We start from the raw sequence: 26,348 nt of genomic DNA, 5'->3' as shown, positions 1-26,348 counted from the left end.
CTCCATGCCTTGGTTTTCCCATCTGTGGAATAGGCCTAGTAAAAATCCCCAGTTCAAAGCGTTGCTGAGAGAAGAAATGAATTAATACGGGTCAAAGACTGAACACAGCAAGTGCTCCACAAATGGGAAGTGTCCTCATTACACCATTGTTTTGAGAGAGTAGGGGCAGAGAGAAAGAGAGGGCGAGAGAGGAAGGAAGGGAGAAGGAAGGGAGAAGGAAGGGCAAGGACAAAGGAAACAGAGCACAGAGCATGGGATCTAAGATTAGGCAGATCCAGATTACGTCCCATCTCCACCACTTACAGACTGTGTGCCCTTCAGAGCCTCAGTGGTCTGAGTAGGTGAACCAAGCAGAATAAAACCCAGTCACATCCTAAGAATAACATCCTCCCAAGGGCTGAAAATGTGGTTCCTCACCTTCTTAGGAGACACCACCCACATGTCCTTGCATTCAGCTTTCAGACCAGTATTCCCCCTCTCTTCCTCATGAGGGCTAGGGGTCTGCAACAGAAACCTTCCCTGGGAAGGAGGGAAGGGTGCTCAGCAGCCCCAGGACCCCCACTGGAAGCCAGGTGGGTGGGAGGGTCAGAGTGGGAGTCTGCAGAGGACCTGGGAGGAGGGGTGGCTCCAAGACCAAAGGGAGAACTGAGAGAAGCTTTCACACACACACACCTAAGAGGAGAATGGTCTGGCCTAGAACATGCGCTCATCCAGGCAGGGGAGGGGGCTGCCAATGTGGAAATTGCGGGCAGGAGAGTCACAGTTACACGTGCAGGCGGTCGGAGGGGTGACCCAACTCTTTTCTGGAAGGCAACAGGATAGCAGCCCTTTTCTTAAAAACACACAATACACAGATGCAGCAGTCCAATTACTATACATTTTCCTAAGAAGTTGTCCAAGTCAGGGGCGCCTGGGTGGCTCAGTTGGTTAATTGTCTGCCTTCAGCTCGGGTCATGGTCCCAGGGTCCTGGGATCAAGCCCCACATCGGGCTCCTGCTCAGTGAGGAGCCTGCTTCTCCCTCTCCCTCTGCTCCTTCCCAACTCTCGCGCTCTCGTTTTCTCTCTCTCACTCTTGCTCTATCTCAAAAAACATAAAATCTTGAAAAAAAAAAAAAAGGTTGTCCAAGTCTGTGTGCAAAGACATAAGCATGAGGCTTCTCTCTGCAGCACTGTCTGTAATAGGGAAAAAACAAGAAACAGCCTAAACGCCTTCATGAATGAGTGGTTAAGTCAACTCTGACAGTATGGAGAATGGAATATTATACAGGGTTCAAAAAGAATCTGAAGACTGTCCGTACAGGGATGCAGAAAGCCATGCAAGACGAACCAAGGCAGGAGGACAGGGAACAGTGTCTAACTTATGAAAATAACCAGGGCTCCCCTCAGGAACTGGGGATATGGGAAAACTTTAAGGGCACTTACGATTTTGTGCAAAGTGGAGCCTTGTTTGGATGAAAAGCAAAACAGAGATGAAGACGAAAATACTGGATGCCTGGGTGGCTCAGTTGGTTAAGCTACTGCCTTCAGCGCAGGACATGATCCGGGAGTCCCAGGATTGAGTCCCGCACTGGGCTCCCAGCTCCATGGGGAGTCTGCTTCTCCCTCTGATCTTCTCCCCTCTCATGCTCTCTCTCTCATTCTCTCTCTCAAATAAATAAATAGATAAAATCTTAAAAAAAAAAAAGAGGAAGATATTCAAAGCCCTCCTCATGCTTCTCCCAAGAAGACTACTTGCAGGTGGGTGGGGGAGAACAGGACTTGAATCTGATCCCAAGTCACCTGGAAATGCAGAGAACCTGCTACTTCCAGGAAATGCCCAGTCTTCATAAAACGCCCCAGAAATGAGTCCTCTACCCACCCCCCTACGCCTGAAGCTGTAGCCACCCAGCCCAACGTTCTCACTAACCCAGTGAGCTCAGATAAAGCAGGTCGCCTCGCTAAGCCTTTGTTTCTCCATCTGTGAAATGAGGAAAATGCTGAGATGATGTGGAGAAACCACAGCCTTCTACCCGAGAGCCCCACCACCACCAATACCTTCCTATCCCTGAAGAACCCAGTGGACCCTGATTTCTATTCACATAGTTAAGAATCTGGATGTAGTGGAAAGAAGGAAGGTGCTGGATTTGGGAAGACATGGGTTCTCTAAAATATCCGCCATCTAACGCTGTGTGGCCTTGGATGAGGCACTCAGCCTCTCTGAGCCTGACGAGACTGTTGAAAAGATCCCACCAGATGCCCTAGAAAGTACCTGGCACTTGGTAGAAACTTCTGTCACGCCTTCACAGAAATGACTCATGCTTTCAGCCCACAGAATTTCTCAGGGCAAAGCAGTCCCATAAGCCTGTCTCCTTGACTTGGGAGGCCTTTACTCAGGGGAAAACTGAAGGGTCTAAATTTGGATTTTTAAAATGACGTCTTTATTTTCACTAATCTTGAACTGAAATTGAGCATTCCTTTCTGTTACAAATGTAGGCAACAAGCCACGGCTGTATTAGCAGTGGTAACGACTGTCATCAACAGAAACGAAGTAATTTCATTTCCACCCAGCTGCTGTACATGCCTCAAGATACCATTTGTGCTTATCACAGCTTCAAAATTACAGTCTTTTAGGACCTGCTACTAGATCCCGTTATTTAAGGCATGTAGGAAGCACGCGTAACTCCACATCGCTGTCGAAGAACATTTTGACGACCACGTTTCAGGATCACTGGTTTGCTTTTGGCCATCTATGCATTTAATAGGTTGCCTTTCATCATATTATTCTGAGACGGGTGACCCACAAGGTCCACCGGACCACCAGAGAGGCCCATGGCACCAAACCAGCTAAGAACTTCTCCCTAGAAGAAATAACGTATCAGCAAATCCCCAACTTTGTTGTGACTTTTGCCATAAATCTACTTTTCTTTTATGCCTTTAAAGTCCTCCTGAAATCAAGTCAGGTACCAAGAACACGACATCTAACATGGCATGAGGGCTGCTTCATTGGCCCTTTCCATCTTTTCTGAGACCCTATGAAGTAGGTTTTGTCCCCACATTCCGGGATGAGGCCACCAAGGCCTTGGGAGGTCAAGCAGCTCACCCATGGTCCCAGAGCTAGAAAGAGACACAATCAGGATTCTAACCGCTACTCCTAGGCAGGCTCCTAATGATTTTTTTCCATTTCTAGGATGCAAATAAACCCGTAGAGGAGCAGGGGGCTCAGGGCCCACGATTCCTCTCCCACTTCTCCCACCCCTCGGGGGGCAACCATCTCCAGCCAGGCCCCTGACTCTGTTTGTCATGTGAAAGCACATCAGAGTAGCCAAGTAGGGCACATAGAGTGTCTGCCAAGCTTCCATGAGGCTACAGGGCCCTCACGACACCCAGGGGTCCCCCAGCCGAGCTTTCCCGTGGCATGTGCCACCTCTGAACCAAAGCTGGAACCATCCTGAGCAGCCACACTACTCCAAATCTCCCCCCAGGGCCCGAAGTCTGAAAGGAATGAAGTTCACTTTACAGTCCTCTCTTTGCGGCTCCAGCTACGTAATGGAAAAAAAAAAAAAAAGAAGAAGAAGAAGACAAAGAAGGAGGAGGAGGAGGAGGAGGAGGAGGAGGAAAATTATAATAATAATAAAACATTATAAAAGTTGTCAAATCTCGCTGGCAATTCCATTTAGGTCTGCTTAGTTCCAGAACCAAGCTGCCAGAGCTCCAACAGGAAAGGGGAAATCTCTTTTAGTTTTATATTCTTAATGGGGACGGTTATTTTTTTTTTTTAATTAAAGAAAACAACTCGTCCCCACCACAGGAGGGAAAAAAAAAAATTGGCTGAGGGATTTTACAAGAGAATGTATCAATGGACTCCGCGGAATTCTCCCAAGGCTGCCAAATTGCAAAATTACTCTCTGGAAAGGCCAAATCCTGCTTTTGATTAGTAACACTCACAGAAGTGGGAAAGCCATATTATCCCAATAACCACTCATCCCTCGCAGCTTGTTTTTCCCCAGGGCGCTTGCAATGCCCTCCCCGCTGTCAATCAGGAGCACGTCCCCAGGTCCATCGGACAGGTGTCAAAATGGGTGCGTGCAAAGGTGAAGTGTGTTCTCCACCAGCCTGGGGTTACAGAGGCAGAGGGAGGGAAACACGGCGATCACACGGGCTGTGGGCATCTTCCGGGCTCCCCGACCCGAGGAACACGACCCGTGGCCGCACAACCCTCTGTCGACCGTCCTTTCGAAGACAGACTCCGGCCCTGCAGCTCACGAGCATTAGTGAGGAATCCAGGGCGCAAGGGAAGCAAAGGAAAAGTGGAGACGCTCCTGCGTGTCTGGGAAGAGAGGTGGCAACAGAGAGCTCTTTTTCTCAGACTAATTCTCATCCTTGTCCCCCACCTCCAACTCCTCCTCAGCCTTGGTCTCAGGTGCTTTCTTAACGCTCCAGCCGCTCTACTGGTCAACTCACGTGCGTTCCCTCTGGGCAACAAGCACGCTTCGTTGGTAGGATTAGCGACACCTTCGAGGTAAAGACATGGAGGCTCAGAGAGGTTAAGCACCTGGCCCCAGATAGCACAGCTAAGAAAAGGATAAAACCGAGCTTGGCCCTGGGTCAGCGCTATTCCCAAGTTCTTGCCAGCGAACTTCTGCTCGATCATAGGAAGGGCGCCTTCATACCCACTAGGAACACAGAGCAACAGGGAGACAGAGCCACCCTGTTCTATAAGGTCGCCTGGTGCTGACAGCAGGACACGGGCCGCATGGGCAACGTCAAGGGCTACTGGTCAATCTGTCTGTCCTACCATCTGAGCCACTTTTAGGATAGCAGGATGTCCAAAGCCACCGCTGTCTCGCCGTTGGCCGCATCCCTGCCGATGCTAGCCAGGGTCCCCAGCACCTCGGCTCTGCCCGGGGTGTCGCAGCCCGCAGACTAGCTTCTCCCCATCTCGGGCCCCCTCTCACGTTCTGTTACACGTGAGCGAGTGCAGTGAATGACGCCATTGTCGCCGGGTCCGGGTTGTAAAACATTACAAGGGAACACTGAGATCCACGGCCAAACTGCTCGCCGCCAGCTAACGAATGCCCCCGAGAACGTTTTCCACCGCGGCCAACTGAATCAGTCTTTTCACGGGAGCAGGTGGCAGGGGCGCCGGGGTGCTGGGGTGAGGGGCGCGGGGCGGGGGGGGGCGGCACCTTGCTCAACTGCGGGCAGCCTCTCTCAAACGACTGGCCGGCCCGAGGGAGCAGCGTGCCGGGGCTCAGGATCGCCGTCCTCCCGGATCGAAATCCTCCTCTGGCTAGTACCCTGATGTGTGACTAAAATTCAGAAAGGGGCCCCATCATCCCACAAGAGCGCTCACGACTTTCTAATTCGCTCGGGGGACAATGTTCTGATCTAACGTGTGGGGACGCCTGGGCGGGACTGGGCTCAGGGCAGATCCTGACCGCTGCCTCTTTCATGTCTAGAGTGCTTTACGGTCGCTCTAGGACTCAATTCCCGGCAGCCCGCAAAGCTGGAGAAGGGCGTGGTGAGAAAGGGGGGGGAAAAGAGAAGCTGTATGCCTTTCCCCGCGCTGATCCCACCAGGGCAGTAGGATTCGAGGAGTGCCAAGAAATTCCAGGGTGCCTCCCTCTCCAGGCTTGAGCACTTACTTGCCCCACTTACGGCAACTTTGGTCCGAGAGCCAGGGCTCCCTTGTTAAATCTCTAGGTAATTTACCATCCGGGTAGTTGTGTGGAGTGGGGGGTTTGAAGTCAGGCTGTGTGGACGTGCCTCACTTCGGTACCTGGCATCAAACCTGGCCACGGGGGAGCCGGCTAGGTTCCACCTTTCTCTGAGCCTCAGTCTTCTGTCTGTAAAATGGGAATGATAAGACTCACTGCCTCCCGGGATTGTAAAACAATACGATGCAGGGAAAGGCTTAGCGTATATTGGGACACACGGCTCAGTGTGACACCAGCTTACAGATCGCCCAGGATTCTATTCTGAAGCAGAAGTTCTTACATCGCAAGGTCTCCAGATGGCCTATGAACCCTCTTTTCCCCTCCCAAAATATTAGATAGTTAGAACTTGTAAATTTTTCTAGGGAGAAGTCCATACTCGTATCACCTACTCAATAGAGCTTTGAGCAACACGACAGCGGCAGCTCCAGAATCACGGAGAAAGCCCTGGGTCGTTGCACAGACCACGGATGAGGTCAGCCTTGGCCTTGGTTCTGTCTCCTAAAAGTAGCAATTTTAACAAGTTTAACCATGCCTCTGTCTTAGTAGTTTCTTTTTTGTTTGTTTGTTTTCATGATTTTGGAGGGAGGGTGGGAAGGTGGAGAGGACTTTCCGAGGTTTGGCTGGGGTCTTTCTGGAAGCCAGAAGACTGAAAGGGTCCAGATTAACAGACCTTTCTCGAATTGCTTCCTGTACCGAAGAGGATGGTCTTGAGGCCTTGCTTCTGATGAGTGTCATCCCCTGGGGGCTCCTCCGTCACACACAAGAAAATCAAGCAGCTCCTGGTGACCTCTAGTTCAAATCACGACCTTGGCAAAGTCACCCCAAAGCAACCACCCCTGCAGGAAAGCTAAGCGGCCCGCGTGCTAACGTAAAAATCGGTCTCTCCCCCTAAAAACAGGCACAGACATCTATGAGGGAGGGGGTCTTCAGGACAAAGTTTCTAATGTGAGAACATTACTGGGACAGGGTAACTGAGATACCGGGCCGAGGGTAGAGATGGGTAGAGAGATGCGAGTGGGTTTCAAGCTTGGCTGTAGAGAGCATTCATGTGGGGGATTCAAGAACAAAATGCTGACTCCTGTGAAATCTGTAGAAGGGGTTACACGTACAAGTGTTCTGATGAGCCCTGAGCAACATCCGGAAGTGTTGGATCCTAATATGTACCCCTGAACCTAATGTAACACTGTACGTTAACTATACTTCAATTAAAAAAAAAAAAAAAAGGTTCTGCAAAGAAAAAAACGTACTGAGGCACCTGGGTGGCTCAGTCAGTTAAGCATCTGCCTTGGGCTCAGGTCATGATCCCAAGGTCCTGGGACTGAGTCCTGCATCGGGCTCCTTGTTCAGTGGGGAGCCTGCTTCCTCCTTCTGCCCCCCACCCTGCTTGTGTTCCCCCTCTTGCTGTATCTCTCTGTCAAATAAATAAGTAAAAGTAAATAATAATAATAATTAATAATAATAATAATTAATAATAATAAAAGATATCATTATAATATTCATAAAATATTTATAAATATTATAAAATATTTATTAAAATATAAAAATAATATAGAATATAAAATAATAAATAATAAAATAAAATAATAAAAAGATACATTTTATAATACTTATAAAATATTTATAGATGTTTATATATAATATGTCATATATTATATAATATATAAATATTTTTAAATATATTAGATAAATACTTATAAAATATATGTAAATATGTAAATATACATACTTATAAAATATTTATAAATATTTATAAAAATATAAAATATAGAATGTAAAGATAATAATAATAATAAATAAAACCTTGAAAAAAATAAATCTCCCCAGGAGAAAGAGGACTCACGGCAAGAGTTCATTTACACAAAATTCTGAACAGACAAAACTAACTTACAGTCAAAAGAAAAAAGGTTGAAACACGGATTGCTTCTGGTGGGGGGTGTGGGGGCAGGAATTAACTGGGGTGGGGCATGAGGGAAATGTCTGGGTTGAGGGAATGTTCTATATTATGACAGGGGCTTGGATTTCATAGGCATGTGCATTTATTAAAAAGTGAACGGTGCACTTAAGATTTGTGCATTTCACCATATGTAATTTTACCTAAAGCGGAGATTTGTGAGCAAAAATTGAATCTTAGTTAATGATACGCATGCAGAAGTACAGAGGAGTGGAATGTACTTATGTCTGCCACTCAGTATGAAACGCTTTAAAAAAATAAGATGGATGGATGGATTAGAGAATGTCTGGTTGGATGGACAGACAAATGGATGGATGGGTCAGTGTTTGGATGGATGGACTAGGGGATGGATGGATGGATGGATGGATGGAGAGATGGATGGTAGATGGATGGATGGATGGGTGGGTAGTTGGATGGATGGATGGTAGATGGATGGATGGATGGTGGATGGATGGATGGATGGAGAGATGGATGGATGGATGGGTGGGTAGTTGGATGGATGGATGGTAGATGGATGGATGGATGGTGGATGGATGGATGGATGGATGGTAGATGGATGGATGGTGGATGGATGGGTAGATGGATGGATGGATGGTGGATGGATGGATGGATGGATGGATAGGGCAAATATACAGCAAAATATTAATTATAGAACCTAAGCAGTGGGTATGTGGGTGTTCACTGTACAATTCTTCCATGTTTTCTACAGGTCTTCCATTTTTCATAATAAAGCATTGGGGGAGCACTGTAGGTACTTCTCATATTCAGCCAGAGTTGAGCACTTAGAGCAAAGGGTTGTTTTTTATAAAACAGTCCAGCACATGGGATCTATTTCCAGATCTGTTTCACACATTTACCTGAATGCCCTTGCTCATTCTGCAGAGCCAAGGGACTACCCAGCTGCAAGCAGGGGACCCTTCCATCAGAAAACCTGTCAAAGGGTAGTTTCTGAGCCCTCCCTAGAGCCGCCAATTCAGAACCTCTGAGAATGAAACCCAGAAATCTGCTTTTCTTAACAAGCTCCTCCTGCCCCCAGGTAATTTCAATGTCTGCCAAAGTCTGAGAAACACTGCTTAAACGTGAATGAGTGATTTGCCCACAGACACAGTCCCTGAAGAGCAGGTATGCTGGGGCAGCAGGTAGGGGAGGGGAGGGTGGGGACAGTGTTGTAGAGGAACGGGGGCCCGTGGGGGGGAAGTTGGGGCAGAGGACGGGGGTGTGGGAGGGCTGTTCTGAGCCTCCATATCCTCAACAGACAACCTCGAGCCAAGGTGAGACCCCTTGGGACAAACCTCAATTTTGCAACGTAGGCTGGCTCAGCTTCCCAAACACAACCCCCTCTTGTTTTCCGTAAATTCACACTTCTCTGGGGGAAGCCGTGTGGCTAGCCAAAAGCACGGCAAGAAGCAGGGAGTTATGCCATCTCCAGAATGTTGTCTTGGAAATCACTGCTCATTAACCGGGCATTCCGATTACCTTTAACCGCAAGCATGGGAATACAAGAGTGCAAAGCCATTTGAGAAGTGACCATTTGAGGTTAAGGAGCTGAACATTAATTTAGAATCAGGAAGCCGGGCCCGGAGAAGGAGGGAAGGTGCCAATGGAAGGCTTTTAACCTTTCGGGAGCCACAGAACTCTGAATCCCTTAAAATGGTTTGAAATTTTTGTCTATTTATATCTTGTGAGTTTTTCAGACAGTCCTTGGCTTTCATTGGACTTTCAATAGGGACCCTGATTAGGAAACCCAGTCCTTCTTGGAGGAAGAAAATGGAGGTCAATAAAAATCACTTAGAGGGGCACCTGGGTGGCTCAGTGGGTTAAGCCTCTGCCTTCGACTCAGGTCATGATCCCAGGATCCTGGGATCAAGCCCTGAATTAGGCTCTCTGCTCAGCGGGGAGCCTGCATCCCCCTCTCTCCCTGCCTGCCTCTTTGCCTACTTGTGATCTCTCTATCAAATAAATAAATAAAATCTTTTTAAAAATATTTTTAAAAATCACTTAGAGGCAGCTGAGTCTCTCCTCCTAAGAAACCAAGCTCATGGCCAGGATTCTTCCCCTTGACCAGCTGCGTGGCCCTGGGCACGTCACCCTGGCCTTTGGCTTCCCAAGGGCATGGACCCCGTCTCAGTGCCTGACATCAACCCGTCTGGGCCCAATGCTGGGCCAAGTGCTTCCACGCCTATGGGGATGGTGTTAAAATACGGGGACACACTCTGACTCTCTTTCTATCTAGAGGAGGGATCTCTGTCCCTGGAATTGGGTCCCCCCTTCGTTGAGTCCCATTCATCCACCAGAATGCAGCAGAAGGGACACTACAGTTTCCAAGGGCTGGTGAACAGAGCCTCGCCGCTTCTTCCTGGTTGTCTTGGGGGCAGCCCACAGCCGTGGAAGGAGTTTGACTCCCCAGGGCCTGCCGTGTTGGCCAGGCCGGATGCACATGCTCCAGGGGACAACCCCGCTGACAGCCCAGCTGAAAGCCAGCATGGAGCATGGATGACAGCAGTGTCCCAGTCCGGACATCCGGCCTGGTGCCATCAGCTACCTGCCGCCCCAGACAACACCGGAAGGCAGGCAGGGATGGCCCAGATGATCCCTTTCTAAGTTCCTGACCCACAAACCATGAACAAAATAAAAGTGTTTCGTGTTACCTCGTGCTTTGCCTTGCATACAGTGGCGACCAGTCAGAACTGAGGTCGTCTGCACTTCCGCGTCCCTTGAACTAGCTGTGGAGGCACAGAGCAAGTGGTTTCTGGAGCTTTGGCTCTTCCCGGGTCTACCCTCACATACAGAGAGAGGATGGCCTAGCTTGCGGCCCAGGGCTTCCCAGCCAGTCCCAGTGAGGCCCGGGAATACTCTGTTATGTAGCAACAGTCATCAGGACATGCGCATTACCTCCTCCACCCGTGCAACAGCTCTGGAGGTAGGTTCTGTAATTATCTCCCATTTTACCGATGAGGAAGTAGAGGCTGGGTGGAGTTGAGGGAGCCCAACCGCAGAGATTTCCACCCGGGGACGCTGCCCCTCTGCGGGGCTGATTCACCTCTGCTGCCTCAAGAGCTGCTCCAGCGTGAGCACTTAATAAGTATGTCTTCCCAGAATAACAGACTGACAGATCCGACACTGGAAAAGTAAGTGACTCTCCAGTCCTCAGTTCTCCTTCTGCAAAATTGGAAGAGATGCTGTCTTCTCTAGTCCCTTTTGTCTCTAGAATGTCATTTCTTGGAGCAACTGTCCCCCTTTCCCCCTCCACTGTGCCATCCCAGGGGGCTTTCAGAGAACTTTCTGACCCTTACTCCAGACTTGCAGATCCCTGCCCACTTCTACCCTGACCCAACCCAGAAAACCCTTCTTCCCAACACATGCAAACCCCTCTTCCCACAAGGCCTACCTCCCACCCTCTTCTCCCCTCCTTCTTCCATCTCCCTTCCCCCCATCATTCCCACCCCCTCCCCCAGTGGCCCTGGCCTTGGCCTCCAACACCTTCCACTCTTAGGAAGTTCACAGCTTGCCTGAACACATCTTAAAGACTAAAGCAAAGGTCAAAGAAAGCAACATTTCATGGAAAACCAGGGCCTAGGTCATTTCACACAGCGAAAGCTCCCACGACTTTCTTGTTGGGATGAGCATTTAGGGATATTTCTCAAATTTCTGTTACTTGCATATCACCTTGACAAGTCCTCCAAAATTTTATACCAGTTCTACTCTCATTTAATTACCATTTTCCCTTAAATAATCAACCTTACCTCTCCCCCGCCCTCCTCTCTCCTTCCTTCTTTAGAACTTACTCTCATTCCAAGCAACGTTGTCTCTAAAATCTGCCTGGTGTTCCCATGTCTGTATACCTTCTAAAATCTTCCTATCTGTCACCAGGCTACAGGTGCTGCAATTTGGGAAATATTATTTGTTTAGGGTAACATGTTTTCTTAAGCCGCGGATTAACCTTTCGAAATGACCTTGGCACATATTCTAATCGGTCGGCTGGAGACAGGATTTTAAAATAATTTCATCTTCTTTTTTGTGCTTTTTCCACAGCTCACCCATTTTTATAACAAGCGGTTCTTGCTTCTGCAACCAGAGCCCATAAATGAGCGGTGGAAAAACAACTAAGACACCATCTGCATTTTCCAAACGCAGAGAGTGGGGCTCGGAGAGATAGGGTGAGTGTCCAGACATTTGCCAAGCTAATCCAGACGTTATTTATGTGGGCTATGCGCGGGTCCGTGTCCGGCCCTCTCCCCTTCTTCCAACTGTTGGAATTAGAGGAAATGTCATTCCTCCTACTTTTTCCCCCCCACGGGCCAGCTGTCACCGGGTGTGTAGGGGACAGGAAACAGGATTACAAGATGAACAGGGAGCCTGCCGTTCTGGCCTGGCTGTTATCACGGCCGACTCTGGACAGCCATCTTCCCCACTTGTCACTGGGAGCTGGGACCATAGCCCAGAATAAATGCCGAGTGAGGGCAGAACTGGGAGTAATGGGGAGTCTTCCCTCAAATCAGATACACTGACTAGGAGCCAGGCACCCTATAGACATTTTCTCATATAATTCTTCTAAGAATCATGGAAAGTGGAGGCTGTCATTTATGCCCATTTTACAGATGAAGATACTGAGGCTCTGTGAGGTTAAGTCACTTGCCCGAGGTCACATGCTCACAAATGCAGAGCAAGGATGAAAGCCAGGTTCATCCGAGTCCCAAAGCCTTCTCTTGGAGCCACTCTGCCTTACTCCTTCTCCTACTCCTTCACATGGGGCGCCATGTGCACAGGACTGGGCAGATGACCCTGTCTGTTCTTCCGGCCTGGTCAGTGCTTAGGTCAACCCTCTGGCTCCCCAGAGCAACTCCTAACATGGCCACAAAGACATACATGGTTCTTTGGCTGCAGGTTTGCACCCATTATGTCAATTAGTGCCTACTGACTACAAGCCACCCTGTCCCACCTTTTTCTGCAAGTGCCTACCCAAAGAGGACACGTAGACGACCCCTCAGCCAACCTGCGCTGACAGGGGAATGATCGGGATACCCAGTTCAGACCAAAGTAGAGCCATCCACCTAGATATATAACCAGCTGTGTTTAGAACCTCAGGGGAGAATCTCTGGGGTGACCGACATTTCATCTCTCAGACACCTGCCCTCCCCACCTGTCTCTCCTCCATGCCTATCATCTATCCCGTCAGCTTCCAAAATGCAGGGCCCGGGCCTGACACAGGAAAGCGCCAAGGGGTCGTGGGGATAGACATCCACAGTCTGTGGCCAAGGAGTGTCTCTTGGAAGAAGGGACCGCTCCAAGGACACCTAATGATGAACAGGAGAAGGCTGAGCAAAGAGGAAGGGAGAAAGCTTGCAGAAGACCAGACATGCTGTTCCAAGGGCCAAACACGGTGGGAAGGATACAGGCGTGAAGCATCTCCTTTAGCGTGATGGAGACAGAGAGAGGACACAGGCCGGGGGCAAAGCGAGGGAGTGGCTGGGACCGACGGGAAGGGCAGGCCCACCACAGGGAGGAGTCTGGGCCTTATCTTGAGGGCAACAGGAAGCCTGGGTGTGTTCTACGCTGTGGAGTAACCTTCACTGGTCTGTGTTTTACAAAGATGTCTTTGGCAGATGCCTGGAGAAAGTCCTGGAAGGGTTTAAATAACTTAGGAGGCTGTGGTGAGCAAGAAAATGGGAACAGCCCAGCAGGAGAAAGGGGGTGAATTCAGACATACATTAGGAAGGCAGACTCAACAGGACCCGGTGACTGGTTACACGTGAGGGGGCGATTTACAACACCTCAAGTCCACGATCCCACCTGCTCTTGACCTTGTGGAAAGGAGGGAAGACCCCTGGTTTGCGGGCTGGAACGGGGTACCTTGCTTCCAGTCCCTACCTGCACGGCCTCGACCCTCACCGGATGGAGGATGGAGGTGAGAATCTGTCAAAGCCTAAAATCCCTTAGTGACAACTAGAAGGTTGGCCCCTCTCCCTTTCTAGGATAGCTTGTTGTCAACTTTTCCACGGACCATAGATTCAACCCAACTCCACTTTCAAAATGCAGACATTCAAAAAGCCAGTTGTTATTTTTTAACGATGAAAATTTAAGAACTTGGTTCTTGTAGTCACAAAAAGCATCTTACTGATCCATGACTGGGAAGAAACCCGATTCTAAATGCAGAAATGCAGACGAGTGCGGCAGAGATAGGCACACCTGAAGGTCAGGGTGTAGTTCTTCTTTAAAACATGCAAAATCTGGGACGCCTGGGTGGCTCAGTAGGTTAAGAGTCTGCCTGCAGCTCCGATCATGATCCCAGGGTCGTGGGATTGAGTCCCGTATTGAGCTCCTTGCTCAGCAGGGACCCTGCTTCTCCCCCTGCCTGCAGCTCACCCAGTTTGTGCTCTTGCTCTCTCTCTGACAAATAAATAAATAAAATCTTTATTTTTTAAAGCACTTTAAAAAATAATAAATAAATAAAAGCACGCAAACTTAGATCAGGAAAGCCCGCTCACTAGAAACAATTTCCAAGGCATGAATTTCCAAACCAGTGTGAAAACGACAACACTATGGCCTTTCTCTGTTCCTCTCTTACTTAGATCCCTTATCTTTCTTTGAATGAGTATGTCTGTCCCATCTGCCTGACTCACCCTTCTCATGTCTTCCAGAAAGGATAAAGAAAAGCTTCCTATGTGACCTCATTTTATTTTGAAACACTAAACCCACCAAAAGAAGAGGGGGGAGGCAAGGAACCCTTTCTTGGTCAAAGGAATCAAGATGTATTTCTCATTCTCTTACCATATGGTAAGTTATTTTGGAAGCATATGAAGAGGTACAGAGAATGTTTGACAAAATTGGCAATGCTCGTACAATCCTTTCAAATCAGACCAAATTCCCACTATGTACATTTGCTACAACCCCTTCTATTCATCATATCAGCGACTGTGACCACAGGATATGTAAAAATACCGAGCAATTTTTATCACCAGCTTCCAATCCCCCAGTGCCCCGGACCACCACGTGGTGTCAAATTTGTCTGCATTTCACCCCCAGGAAATCGAGTCATTAACTTCCCTTTCATTTACCAAGAGTTGTTGCCAAAAAGAAAATCATTCATCGGCTGTGACTTATGGGAAGAAAGAGAGAAAGGACTGATTTCACGAGAAGGAAAGAGAAGGCAAAGAAAAGGGAGAGAAAGCTGGAGCTTTTGTTGCCCTGGGCAGATGGAGAAGGCCAAGTTCCCTGGTGCCTTCTCCCCCTTCCCATCCCCAGAGGACACATTCCCCCCAACACCACCGCCCAGGACTATCCCATAGGGTGAGCCACATGGGAGTATGTGGGGGTCATCAGACGGTGGGACCGAAGGTGGCTGTCTCTCCTTTTTCTTGATGGTCAACATGCCTGGGCGTCTGTGGGGAGGAAGGCGGGAGGAGGGAGGCGGCTGCGGGCTCTCCGGGGTTCCTTGCGGGGGTGAGAGGGAACGTGGAGAGACAGGAGCCCAGCACTCCACCTTCTTACCTTTGCATTCTTGACATTCTGTGTAGTTCCATGTCATCACTGCCCCGGAATCCTTTGGCAAAGGGATTATTCTCAATCTTTAATTGGGTGATCTGCAGGAAGGGGGAGAGAGAGAGAGAGTCGGTTTTCACTCGATGGCTGGAAACGCAGCCTCTGGTGACCAAAAGAAGCAAATTAAGCCAGTCACGTCAGTGGGACCCACCACTTCATTCTAGAGGAGGCTTTGAAAAATGCCCTAGATCAGACCACTTTTAAAAAGGGAAAAAACCTGGTTTTGGTTTGCCCCTTAATTGGAGTCATATTCTGCATCACTCTAGCCGGGCTGGTTTATTTTTTAATCCCAGCATGTTGTGTTTCAAACACAATCTTGGAGTCCCCCTCCCCCTCGGAAAGTTGGGCACGGTGACATGGTGTCCCTTGTCCCGCAGCCTGGTGACCGCCATTTGGAGAAACTTGGTTGTTTTCAGGATTCTGCTATGCCTCGTGCCTTGTTCATTTCAGCTTCGCAGAGCTAGTTAGCACAGGTGGAAGTTGGTGCCGAATTAAATAAACACCCAGAGAGAGGACTGTAACATGCATGATAGCTGTCTGTCAGCTCCAAAGCCCTTCAATTCTCCAGATAAAGAAGAGAGAGCCCTGTTCTTGGAAGTGTTTGCTGCAATGCACAGAGGTTTGCAGTAGAACAGGATCTTGGGTTCAATGGTCAGAACTTTCACGGAAACCATCAACACACGTAGTCTATAAGCGTGAGTGTACAAGACAGATTCTGGTGAAAGAGTACATCCGTATGGAGTCTGCTAAAATATTTCCTAAAAGCTGCGTGTGAATTGAATTTTTATTTATCGAATCTCTTGAGAGCCACCGAGGCAACATTCATGAGGTTCAATCACGAAAGCTTCACCATCGCCATCGTTATTATATCTATAATCTTCTCATTATATAATAACATTATATAATATGTATTATTTATACTTACAATATAAAATTATATCTACAACATTGTATCTACCTGTACACTGGTCTCTGCTTAGTATTTTGATTTAAATCTCACCACTTTTTGTTTACATCTATTTTATTTTATTTTATTTAGATTTTATTTACTTATTTGACAGAGACAGTGAGAGAGAGAACACAAGCAGGGGAAGCAGGAGAGGAGGAAGCAGGCTCCCCACTGATGCAGGGCTTGATCTCAGGATCCTGGAATCATGACCTGAACCGAAGGCAGCCGCTTAACCGACTGAGCTACACAGGTGTCCCCATATATATTTTATTAAAAAATATGATATCACTTCTCTCCACCTCAAAGTAGAATCATGAGCTATTCGATAAAAGGAAAACTACTATATCAAATTCTCTCTGCTGGCCCCTGCAGAAAGTTCCAAACCCAAGGCCTGCCCTCACTTTGTTGCAAGGGGAAACGAGACACTTTAAGAAATGCATTTAACACACACTGGGACTGAACTCTCTTCCTGATAGATGAGTAGAAAGATAATCAAAACGAGAACAATTTTCTGTGTTCCTGTCCTATGTAAGGACCCGCAAAAACCATGTCAGCTACCCCCAATAGTAGAGTTACAGACTTTGAGAAAGTCTCTTTGAGAAGCCAGGAGTAGTAACTAGTGAATGCACCCATAATTCATCCATTTGGGGGCAGGCATTCTGGTACGTTCTGTTTTCTAGAAGAGATGGCCTTATAAGGTTTCCTTCTAACTCCAAGACTCTATAATGAACATGAAATTACTATGTGACACACGTGGATGTGTGTATGCCTGCAATAAAAAATAAAAAACCGGGGCGCCTGGGTGACTCAGTGGGTTAAGCCTCTGCCTTGGGCTCAGGTCACGATCCCAGGGTCCTGGGATCGAGCCCCGCGTCGGGGGAATCTCTGCTCAGCAGGGAGCCTGCTTCTCCCACACCCCACCGCCGGCCTCTCTGCTTATTTGTGATCTCTGTCAAATAAATAAATAAAATCTTTTTAAAATATATATAAAATTAATGTTTTAACAAAAATATGTTGATTCCAAACAGACAACATTTTGGAAAAGGCAAAACTAAAGAGACAGCAAAAAGGGGTCCGTGGTTTGCCAGAGATGGTGCGGGGAGGGAGGGATGGATAGGCAGAGCCCAGAGGACTTTAAATAAAACTATTCTGGTGATAATGTAACGGTCCATACATGTTCATGATTGTACACGTGTCCACCCCCACAGAATCTACGACCCCAAGAGTGAGTCCTCATGCAGATTCTGGATGATAACGATGTCTCAGTATAGATTCATCGATTGTAATAAATGTCCCACCCGGAGGGCGATGTTGATGGTGGGGGAGCCTTTGTGGAGGTTCTCCCCCTTCGGAGACAGGAGGTCCAAGAGAACTCTCTGTATTTCCCACTTAACCTTGCTGTCATCTTAAAGCGACTCTAAAAATATAAGACCTATTTTAAAACTGCTAAAATAGGGGTGGGTCTTCATGGGTACACACATTCCCTCTTTCCTCATTTTTTTTTTTAAACTGGATTCATTCCTACAACTTTCTGATTTTGACTTGACCCTTCCAAATGAGTAGAAAGGTCTGTAAAAGTCTCTTAGGATGAGGCACCTGGGGGGCTCAGTGGATTAAGTCACCGCCTTCAGCTCAGGGTCCTGAGATCGAGTGGGAAGCCTGCTTCCCCCCCTTCTCTCTCTGCCTGCCTCTCTGCCTACTTGTGATCTCTGTCTGTCAAATAAATAAACAAAATCTTTAAAAAATAAAGTCTCTTAGGAAAACAGCCTTTAAAATGGGCACTCCTGAATCGGATTCTATTCCGAGTCACTTAAATGGAACTTTCTCTCCCACTCAGGTTTTGTCATAAAAAAAAGAAAAATGCAACCCCACTGACCATAAATCATGTTTTTTTTTTTAAAAAGGTGGCGGGGAGAGGGATTCTCAAAATGTGAAGTAAAAAATCAGGTCATTCTAAAAGGGGTGGAGGGAATCCTCGCTGCACTCCCCGCGAGTTTCGTAGGCAACACGGGTGTGGTATGGGGGCTGAATTAATGCCTGATCCATGACGTCACTGTTCCATCAATAGCTCAGGACAAACAATTACCGCGAGGGGGAAAAAAAAGAAAGAAAGAAAAGGAGGGAAGGCGGGTTTGGGTATTTTGAACAGCAAAAATCTTTCACTCGAAACCATTCCTTGCACCCCAGACACGTCCTACTCCTACCTAATGTCTGAGCTTCCAAAAATATGATTGCACAGGACGAGCCCGGTTCGCTACACAGACACTTAGGTATGTGGATCCTTACGTAGGTCTTGTTTGTAGACCGAGTGAGGAGGTCCCCAGGACCTAAGAATTATTACCCTGAAGAACCGTTAATACTCAAGCTCTGCAGCAGGTGAAAACGCCAGCCTGATTCTGTACACCCCCGTCTCTGAAATTCCCTTCCAAACACATCGCCTGTTGGCTGGCTCGCTCACGGGCACATGACATGGTCGGATGTCTGAGTTCTACTAAAAGGCTCCCCTGAAACCGACTTGCGCTAGTCACCAAATGCTCTGCCTCTCCAAGATCAGCATAAAACCGGATATCCGGGTGGAGGAGGGGGGGGAGGGGGGGCTAAAACAAATATAAATGCCAGCTCCAACCAGTGAGACAGAGGTTGTAAAAATTAATGAGAATAATTGTTGCGAATTCTTGCTTTTGGGAAAAAAAAAAAAAAACCCTCACGAGAGCCAAAAATCTTAATTATGTCTCTCTATTAGAGGTTCATTTCCTGGTCCCAACCAGAAAGCTCATACCTCATAAATACAGATTCCTTACACAATGATTTAAGCAGGAGGAAAAATGCCTTTTAATGGCAAAGTAAGTTAATATCAGGGGACAGACATGCTTGCATACACGGCCATTGTTGCAAGAGCAGAGAAATGAAATGGCCACGTGACCTTTTTTTAACACCTAAATATTTCTAGGGCTCGTTCTGGGTGCTGCTGACAGCCTCAGTGAAAACCTTACAGAAACATGTTTCACAGAGCAAACATCGTTGCTGCGGAAGAGTCGAGATTTTTAAGTATCTTTTTCAAGCTGTCAGCCATCTGGGGAAATAATTCCCAAATCCAGCTTGGGATCACAGCTGGGCTGAGGAAACATGTCGTGTCATTAGGAGCCTCTGCGGACCCCAGTCTCACAAATGAAGGTCGCCATGTACCTGCCTCCACCTGGAACAGCGGCATCCCAGCTGAGAAAGAGCATTCGGGAGGCATCGGTTCACTTACACTAAAACTGAGTGCCTCCTATGGTCCCAGTTTGTCCTGGCAATTAAATCCCATGGATTGCTGTTCTGTCCTCGCTCATGTAGTCAAAGCATCTTTGCAAAGAGTCTTCAAATTGATGGCATGTTCAGCACGTGAACGCCTTCAACCACAAAGACGGACACTTGTCGTTGTTTTTCAAACATCATGAGAAGAACTTATTTAAAGGTTCAGTTCTGGGGCGCCTGGGTAGCTTAGTGGTTAAAGCCTCTGCCTTCGGCTCGGGTCATGATCTCAGGATCTCAGGGTCCTGGGGTCCTGGCGTCCTGGGATCGAGCCCTGCATCGGGCTCTCTGCTCAGCAGGAAACCTGCTTCCCCCTCTCTCTCTACCTGCCTCTCTGCTTACATGTGATCTCTCTCTGTGTGTCAAATAAGTAAATAAAATCTTTTTTTTTTAAAGATAATTGTATTAAAAAAATTTAAAATAAAATAAAATAAAAAATAGAAGTTCAGTTCTTCTGATTCTAGAATAATTGGGGAAGGCAAAGAGTTTCCCAGGGCCTGCGTTTTGGATGGAGTTGTCTTGTTATGAAGGAATTCGTCGAGCAGTCAATCCATGGGATCAGCGCTCTCCCTCTGGGTGAGAATGTGTGTAATGAACGCCCCGTACTACACATTTTCCAAGGACTACCTCATTTAGTCCTCGCGATGATAAACACGAGCGATTCTCGTCTCATCCCCATTTCACAGATGAGGAAAACTGAGTAACCTGCGCAAGTCAAATGTATTTAAACCCAGGCAGCCTGCCTCCAGAGTCCCCCCTGGTCCCTAGGCAAGGGTAAGACAGCAGGTGGCTTCTGCCCACAAAGTCAAGAGTCTCCACACCTGGCCCAGGTGGGACAAAGAAGGAACAAGACGGAGTCCACAAACCACACTCAGCTTGGCCTGAGTGTTTAAGTCACGTTTTCTACATCCACGCGGGGAACGCCTGAGCAGGCCCTGGACTGGGCTGGAAAAACGTATGACTTTAGACTACCTCCTGACAAGGAACAGAGAGGCCTTTGGTAGTCCACAACTAAAAAGTTGGGGAGCGGGGAAAGAAGAATGATGGAAAGTTGTCTCCTATGAAATCCCTCTTCCGAGGGGTGCCTGGGTGGCTCAGTGGGTTGAAGCCTCTGCCTTCGCCTCAGGTCGTGAGCCCGGGGTCCTGGGATCGAGCCCCGCATCGGGCTCTCTGCTCAGGAGGGAGCCTGCTTCCTCCTCTCTCTCTCTCTCTCTGCCTGCCTCTCTGTCTGCTTGTGATCTCTTGTCTGTCAAGTAAATAAATAAAATCTTTTTTAAAAAAAATCCCTCTTCCGGATGTCAGGCTAAAAAAACCTTTATGGACCCAACCAATTAAAAACAAACCAAACCAATACCCCAATTCCCATCTGTGAACCCTTTGTGTGGTTATCAGACACACATCGATCCAGATGGATATTTGGAGACACACATTTTTAGACCCATGAGCATTTAGACACACAATCCCCTAGATTGTGCTCAAATCTCACACGTACACACCCTACTGGGCAGACACTCCTTCAAGCGCATGGATCACTAAATATATTCACTGGGGAGGGCATTTTTTTTTTTTTTTAAAAAGGAGACATGGGGGCCGTGGGGTATATTCACAAGTGGTCGCAATGACAGCTTCATGGCTACCTACATGCCAAACTCACCAAATGGTATATTTCAAATATTGCAATTTATTGTATGACAGTTATGCCTCAAAAAGCGGAGGGGCGCCTGGGTGGCTCAGTTGGTTGGGCATCTGCCTTCAGCTCAGGTCATGATCCCAGGGTTCTGGGAGAATACACTCTCCCAGATCTAGCCTTGCTTGATGGACCCTAAGACCCTCTGCATAACTACAAAGAGCTTAGGGATTCCCCGCAAAGGACCTGAGTACTCACATCTTTCTTTAGCAGGTCACTTTCAGGAATCTACTATTTCCTGTCCTTTCTGTATGAGTCTGGACTTTCTTAGTTGAAAAGAAAGAAGAAAAAAAAGAAAAGAGAAGAAACTAAAGAAAAGAAAAGAAAATCTGATATATCTTTGGATCCTCTGTCAGGTCTAAGCGTGTGTGTGTGCATGTGTGTGTATATATATGTTAATACATAGACAAACGTGTGTGTATGTATATACACACATATGAGAGGGAGGGAAGGAGAGAGGCGTGGTGAGACTGAGTGTCCTTGTTGCTATTTTCTTCCAAATTTTTCCCCTGTGACTGTCACCGCAAAGTTAAACATAGATTTACAATAGCCATAGAGGAAACAGGTCTCTCACAGCCAGACCCAAATTAGCCTGAAATAGTTTTGCAATTTTCAGAGTATTTGACCTTAATGATTTTGCTCTTGCTGGTTTGACAAGTCGGGGTGGAATTCAGAAAAAATTCTTCTTCCCCTTTAAAAAGTAATTGCATTTTGGAAAGAGTGAGTTTCCTTCTGGAGGGAAGCTCTCTCAACACTTGGGTCCCCAGACAGGACTTGTGGCCTTGAAGGGACCATCCATCACCTCTTGGCCTGCTGACTGGCAGCCCGAATTTGGAGAGTACCATCTTGGAACCACCACGGCTTTGCTGGGAGGTAAGGAGGGGTGTTATCTGACACTCAGTGTGTAGGCGGGAGGCTTTAGGGTGCTAAACCCACCCCTCACCCCTGCCTGGCTTCAAGGCCCCTGTAACTTCCTGCCACCCTACCCTGATCTTGCTGATGGGGACAGGAGCTGTGAAGGAGGAAGGACGTTACCATCCCCATGTCCATCTCCTTATGGTGCCCCAGTGACCTGTCCTCACTGATCCCATATGGAAACCCCTACATTCCCCTTGAACAGTCCTCCAACCCAGACCACAATACTTAATGCTAACAGCCTGCACCCCCATGGTGCTCCCCCCCACCCTGTATCTTGCCTTGCCAGATTCTATGTCTTTTCAGAACTCGGCTTGAGAATCACTCAATCCTGTCCTCCCACCAAGAAAATGAATCCAGGGGCACTCACGTTTCTAAGAACAGAAGCAAACCATGACAAGTCAAGCAGACCCCTTTCTCCTGGGAAAGAAGAAAAGATCCCCCACCCCCAACCTGCAGTGATGGGGTGCCCTGTTCCAGCACCATTGTCCAGCTTGGAAATGCCCAAATTGGGGTGTGGATTTTGAACAGCGTGGGGTCTGCTGTTGACAGGATCGAACTGTACCCTCCTATGTCTATACCAGCCTCCAGCCTCCTTCTGGAAGGCAAGGCTTCCCTCGCCTCCCTCTGCAAGCTCTGGTTTTACTGTGGTCTCATCTAACTCCTGGGAGCTACTGGGGGGCGGGGTAGGGGGCAGGGCACAAGTCGCTGGGGTTTTTGTTCTTATTTTCTACGATGCCAACTCTGCCTCACTCTGGTCCAGGATCAATAACCGTGGAGACAAGGAGAGAAGCACCTTGCAAACCCAAGCCCAGAGCTTCTTGGCAACTGTCACCTGCCCCAGGTCAAGTTGAAATGCATCCAAAAGGCAGAGTGGGGGAGAGACCCTCACCCACAAAAAGACGTTCCACGAAGCTGGCCCCAGGCCTCCACCCAAGAGCATGGACCCCTGCAGTAAAGTGACCTTTCTTCCTGGCCATCACTTCGTGAGTGCAGAGAGATGCGTTCCTGTATGTCACCTACAGTCTGACTAGTGTGTTGAGAAACAGAATGAGTACAGTACAAACAGCTTCAACTTCCAGGCCATAGCTTGGTGCCTACCCTCAGCCCCCCCAGGAGGTCACAGCTGGTGCCCGCTGTGAGGGAATAAAGAAGCCCTTAAAGCTTAAAAGTTTCCACAAGCAGCGACCCCTGCATTCTCCTGCAACGGCCCCAGCACATGGTTCCCGGGCCTCGGGCTTACCTTGTGGTTCTGGTAGGAAGTCACTGCGATAAAGGCCGTCTCAGGAAAGACGTGGGTGCAGAACGCAGTATTTTTTGAGCCAAATCCATTATTTTCATCCGCCTTCACGATGTGTAATCTGGGTTGGTATTTGTGCATGGAATTTAGAATAATCTAAAAATAATAAGGAAAATGAGATTGTAAGAAAAATCAAAACTCCTTTGTTTCCCGATAAATCCCCTCTCTCCACCCCTAAAATTCACCTCCTTACACAGACTCTCAAAAAAAGGTCTGATTTTTTTCCTCCTGTTTTGAAAAGGGGCCAGTGATTTCATTAAAAAGAAACATTTCAAAAATGACAATTTCCAACCCAAAAAGCCAGGGTAATATTCCAGGAATCTACCCAAAGCACACACGGCAGTAAATCAGAATTCTTAATAAAGTTTGCTTAATAAATTAACTCCTGCATAGGGCACCCCCCCCCCCACGCAGCCCACCACCACCACCACAGGAGAAACAAGTCTGGAGCAAGGAACTCGTGACCCAGGGGCAAGTTTAAGCATCAATTTTGGAATGACAGGGGAGAAGACACAAACAAATAAACAAACATCCTCCCCCCCCTGAAAAAAAAATTCCCTCACATAGATGGCAAAGGAAAAGACCAGTGTTTGCAGAACTGGAATAAAAATCACAAGCTTGGCCCTTCATTAGAAGGTGCAAAGTAGAGTCAATGAAAAAAAGAAGATAGTGGGATGGGGAGTGGGCCTCCAAGGATGATGAGACTGGGGGGAAGAAGCACCCCCCCCATCCTACTGCCACCAAAGGAGGGCCTGCTTCTCTCCTGGTTCCCTTTCTACCACTTTATCAACATTTCGGGATCCACAGTCGGAATTATCTCCAGACTTGGCCCCAGACAGAACCATTACTTCTGCTTTCTTGGGAAAGCGCTCTTTCTCCTTCCTTTCCACCATCTCCATGTTTGGGGGTGCTCCCAGGGACAAGCAGGGTCTTACTGTTCCGGCTGCACCTCTAATAGGACTACTATGATCAGCATTAAGAGCGGGGGGTGGGGGGGGGGGGCTCCAGACTCCCTCTCTGCTGGAGCAGGACTAGTCCTAGGAGACGAGCATCTTTGCTAATAAAACTAGCTTTGGGGTTTTGAAGACGCCTGGCTTTTGATGATTTCAGGAGGCTGAGAACGCGAATTTATCAAATCGCTCGGATACAGACCCTCCGAATGGGCCAATCGCCGCGCTGAACGGGCTGAAAAACTGGCCGGCCTTTTCCCCAGCGCGGGAGGGGGGTGGGGGGGTCGGGGGGTGCTGTCCCCGTGTCTTTGATTATTTGCGTTGATGACCCTGGGGCAGGGTCCTTGGGCCAACCCTTGAGACCCGCCCAGAGGTGGGGGAGGGGATGCGGGGAGGGGCGAGGACCGGGGGCCCCGGGGCTCCCGACGACCCCGGCTCTAATCTCCGGCCGCGCGGCCGGGCCGCCTCCCTGGCCGATAGCGACGCCGGCCGGGGCGGCGTGGCGACAGAGAGACGCAGCAGGGCCGCCGCAGCCCCCGGCCGGCGCGGCCATCGTCCCGGCTTAGCCAAATTGCTTTGACGGCCGGGGACAGTGTGGAGACATCAGCGCGAGGGCGATCTAATGGCTCCTAATTTCATTAGAGCGGCTCTGGACTCCGAGTTCGGAGCTGGAGGGGTGGGGGGCAGGGCTGCGTGGCAACGAGGGAGTCCGGGGGGCCACCCCGAGCACCCTCGCTCTCCCGCGGGCTCGGGTGGACTGGAAACTCGCAAGGGTGCCGGGGCCTGGTTGCCTGGCCGCGCGCCTTTCCCAGGCGCCCACCCCAAAGGGCACCGACCGGCCCGCAGAGGGAAAGCCAGGCGCCCGAGTCCCACTGCCCGGCACCAAGGTTGCACGGAGTCCCCCCGCCCCCGACAAAAGCGTCCTATCGAGCCTCCACAGGGCTTCCAGCCAGACGGGAAAACCGTCCCGATTCTTCCCGGAGCTTCACCCAGATAGTCCCGGTTCTGCGCCCGCAGGTACGCGTCACCCCCGCCAGCCAACGCCCCAGAAGCTCGAGGGCATTTTGGCGCAGGGATGGTCCCGCCCGCGGGAAGCGGCCGTCCGTCGAACTGCCTGGTTGAAACGGGAAGGAGGCCTGCCGTTTTGCACTGAAACGGCCCTTGGCACCCTCTGCTCCTTCCCCAGCGCGAGCAAGGCAATGGGCCTTCCCTTCTCTCTTCCCCAGAGGCCAGCCGTTCAAGCTCGCAACGACCACGTGCAGAGAGACAGCGGCTGCCTGCATCACTGTCCCAACCCCACCACTGACCCTTGCGGTTCAGCCCTAAGGCCCCACAGGAGCAGAAGAGGTGTGGTGGGGACCTTCACAAACTGCCCCTCTTCCGAATCAAATCCATTCAACCCCAGTTCCCTCAACTGAGGACCATGTGTTTGTTGATTCTTCCCTCTAATTTCCACTCTTGGAATTAGAAATATCAAGCCTCAAATCCCTGCTCCAAATTACAAGCTATGTGACCTTGGGCGGGTCCCCTCCCTTCCCCTGGACTACCATTTATAAAGGCTGCGTATTTGTGTCCTCATTTCTAAGTTGCTATGAAGGCCAAATGCCCAAAGACCCCCTTGATGGTGAAATCATCAAGCCAAGGGTTCTGGACACACTGAATTCAGTCACAGACTGTGTCCTGTCCTGGCAATCAATCACTGCCAATGAAAAGATCTAGAGACATTTTCCTCCAAATCAGTGTTTTGTTCTTCATTTGTTTTTTGTTGAGGAAGAGAATCTAGGTTAAGCGAGAGAATCTGCTAAAAGCTACACATTCTCTTGGAAGGTGGGGGGCAGCACACTCAATGCTCCCCATGCAGATTCGGGGGCTCACCAGGCTGCTCTGAGGGAGGGGGGGGCCCTGCGGACTCCAGGTTTGGGACTCTGGTCCAAGCTGACTTGCTCTGGGCATGGTGGGGGCAGGGAGAGAAGCTGGAAGTTGTTGGGAGGAGAAAAACGGATAAACCCAATATATCAGCTAAAAGGGGGCTCCAGGGTTGGCCTCTGGCAGGCTGGTTTCCCCATC

General features: G+C 48.9%; 1 protein-coding gene across 4 annotated transcripts in view; it reads right to left on the bottom strand.

Moving 5' to 3' along the window:
* TBX5 (T-box transcription factor 5) overlaps window positions 1-26,348 on the bottom strand; it is a 46,676-nt gene that overhangs the window by 10,442 nt on the left and 9,886 nt on the right. For all 4 annotated transcript variants that reach the window (XM_032876212.1, XM_032876210.1, XM_032876209.1 and 1 more), the window contains 2 exons: window positions 23,275-23,427; window positions 15,136-15,227 (listed from right to left, as the gene is read on the bottom strand). In XM_032876212.1, the coding sequence (XP_032732103.1) occupies window positions 15,136-15,227; window positions 23,275-23,427 (245 nt within the window). The remainder of the gene's footprint in view (window positions 1-15,135; window positions 15,228-23,274; window positions 23,428-26,348) is intronic.

Source organism: Lontra canadensis, unplaced genomic scaffold, assembly GCF_010015895.1.
Source record: "Lontra canadensis isolate GAN:19392208 unplaced genomic scaffold, GSC_riverotter_1.0 scaffold58, whole genome shotgun sequence".
Classification (NCBI taxonomy): Eukaryota; Metazoa; Chordata; class Mammalia; order Carnivora; family Mustelidae; genus Lontra; species Lontra canadensis.
Note: the sequence above shows the minus strand (reverse complement) of the source record. Positions and strands in the feature narration are given on the sequence as shown.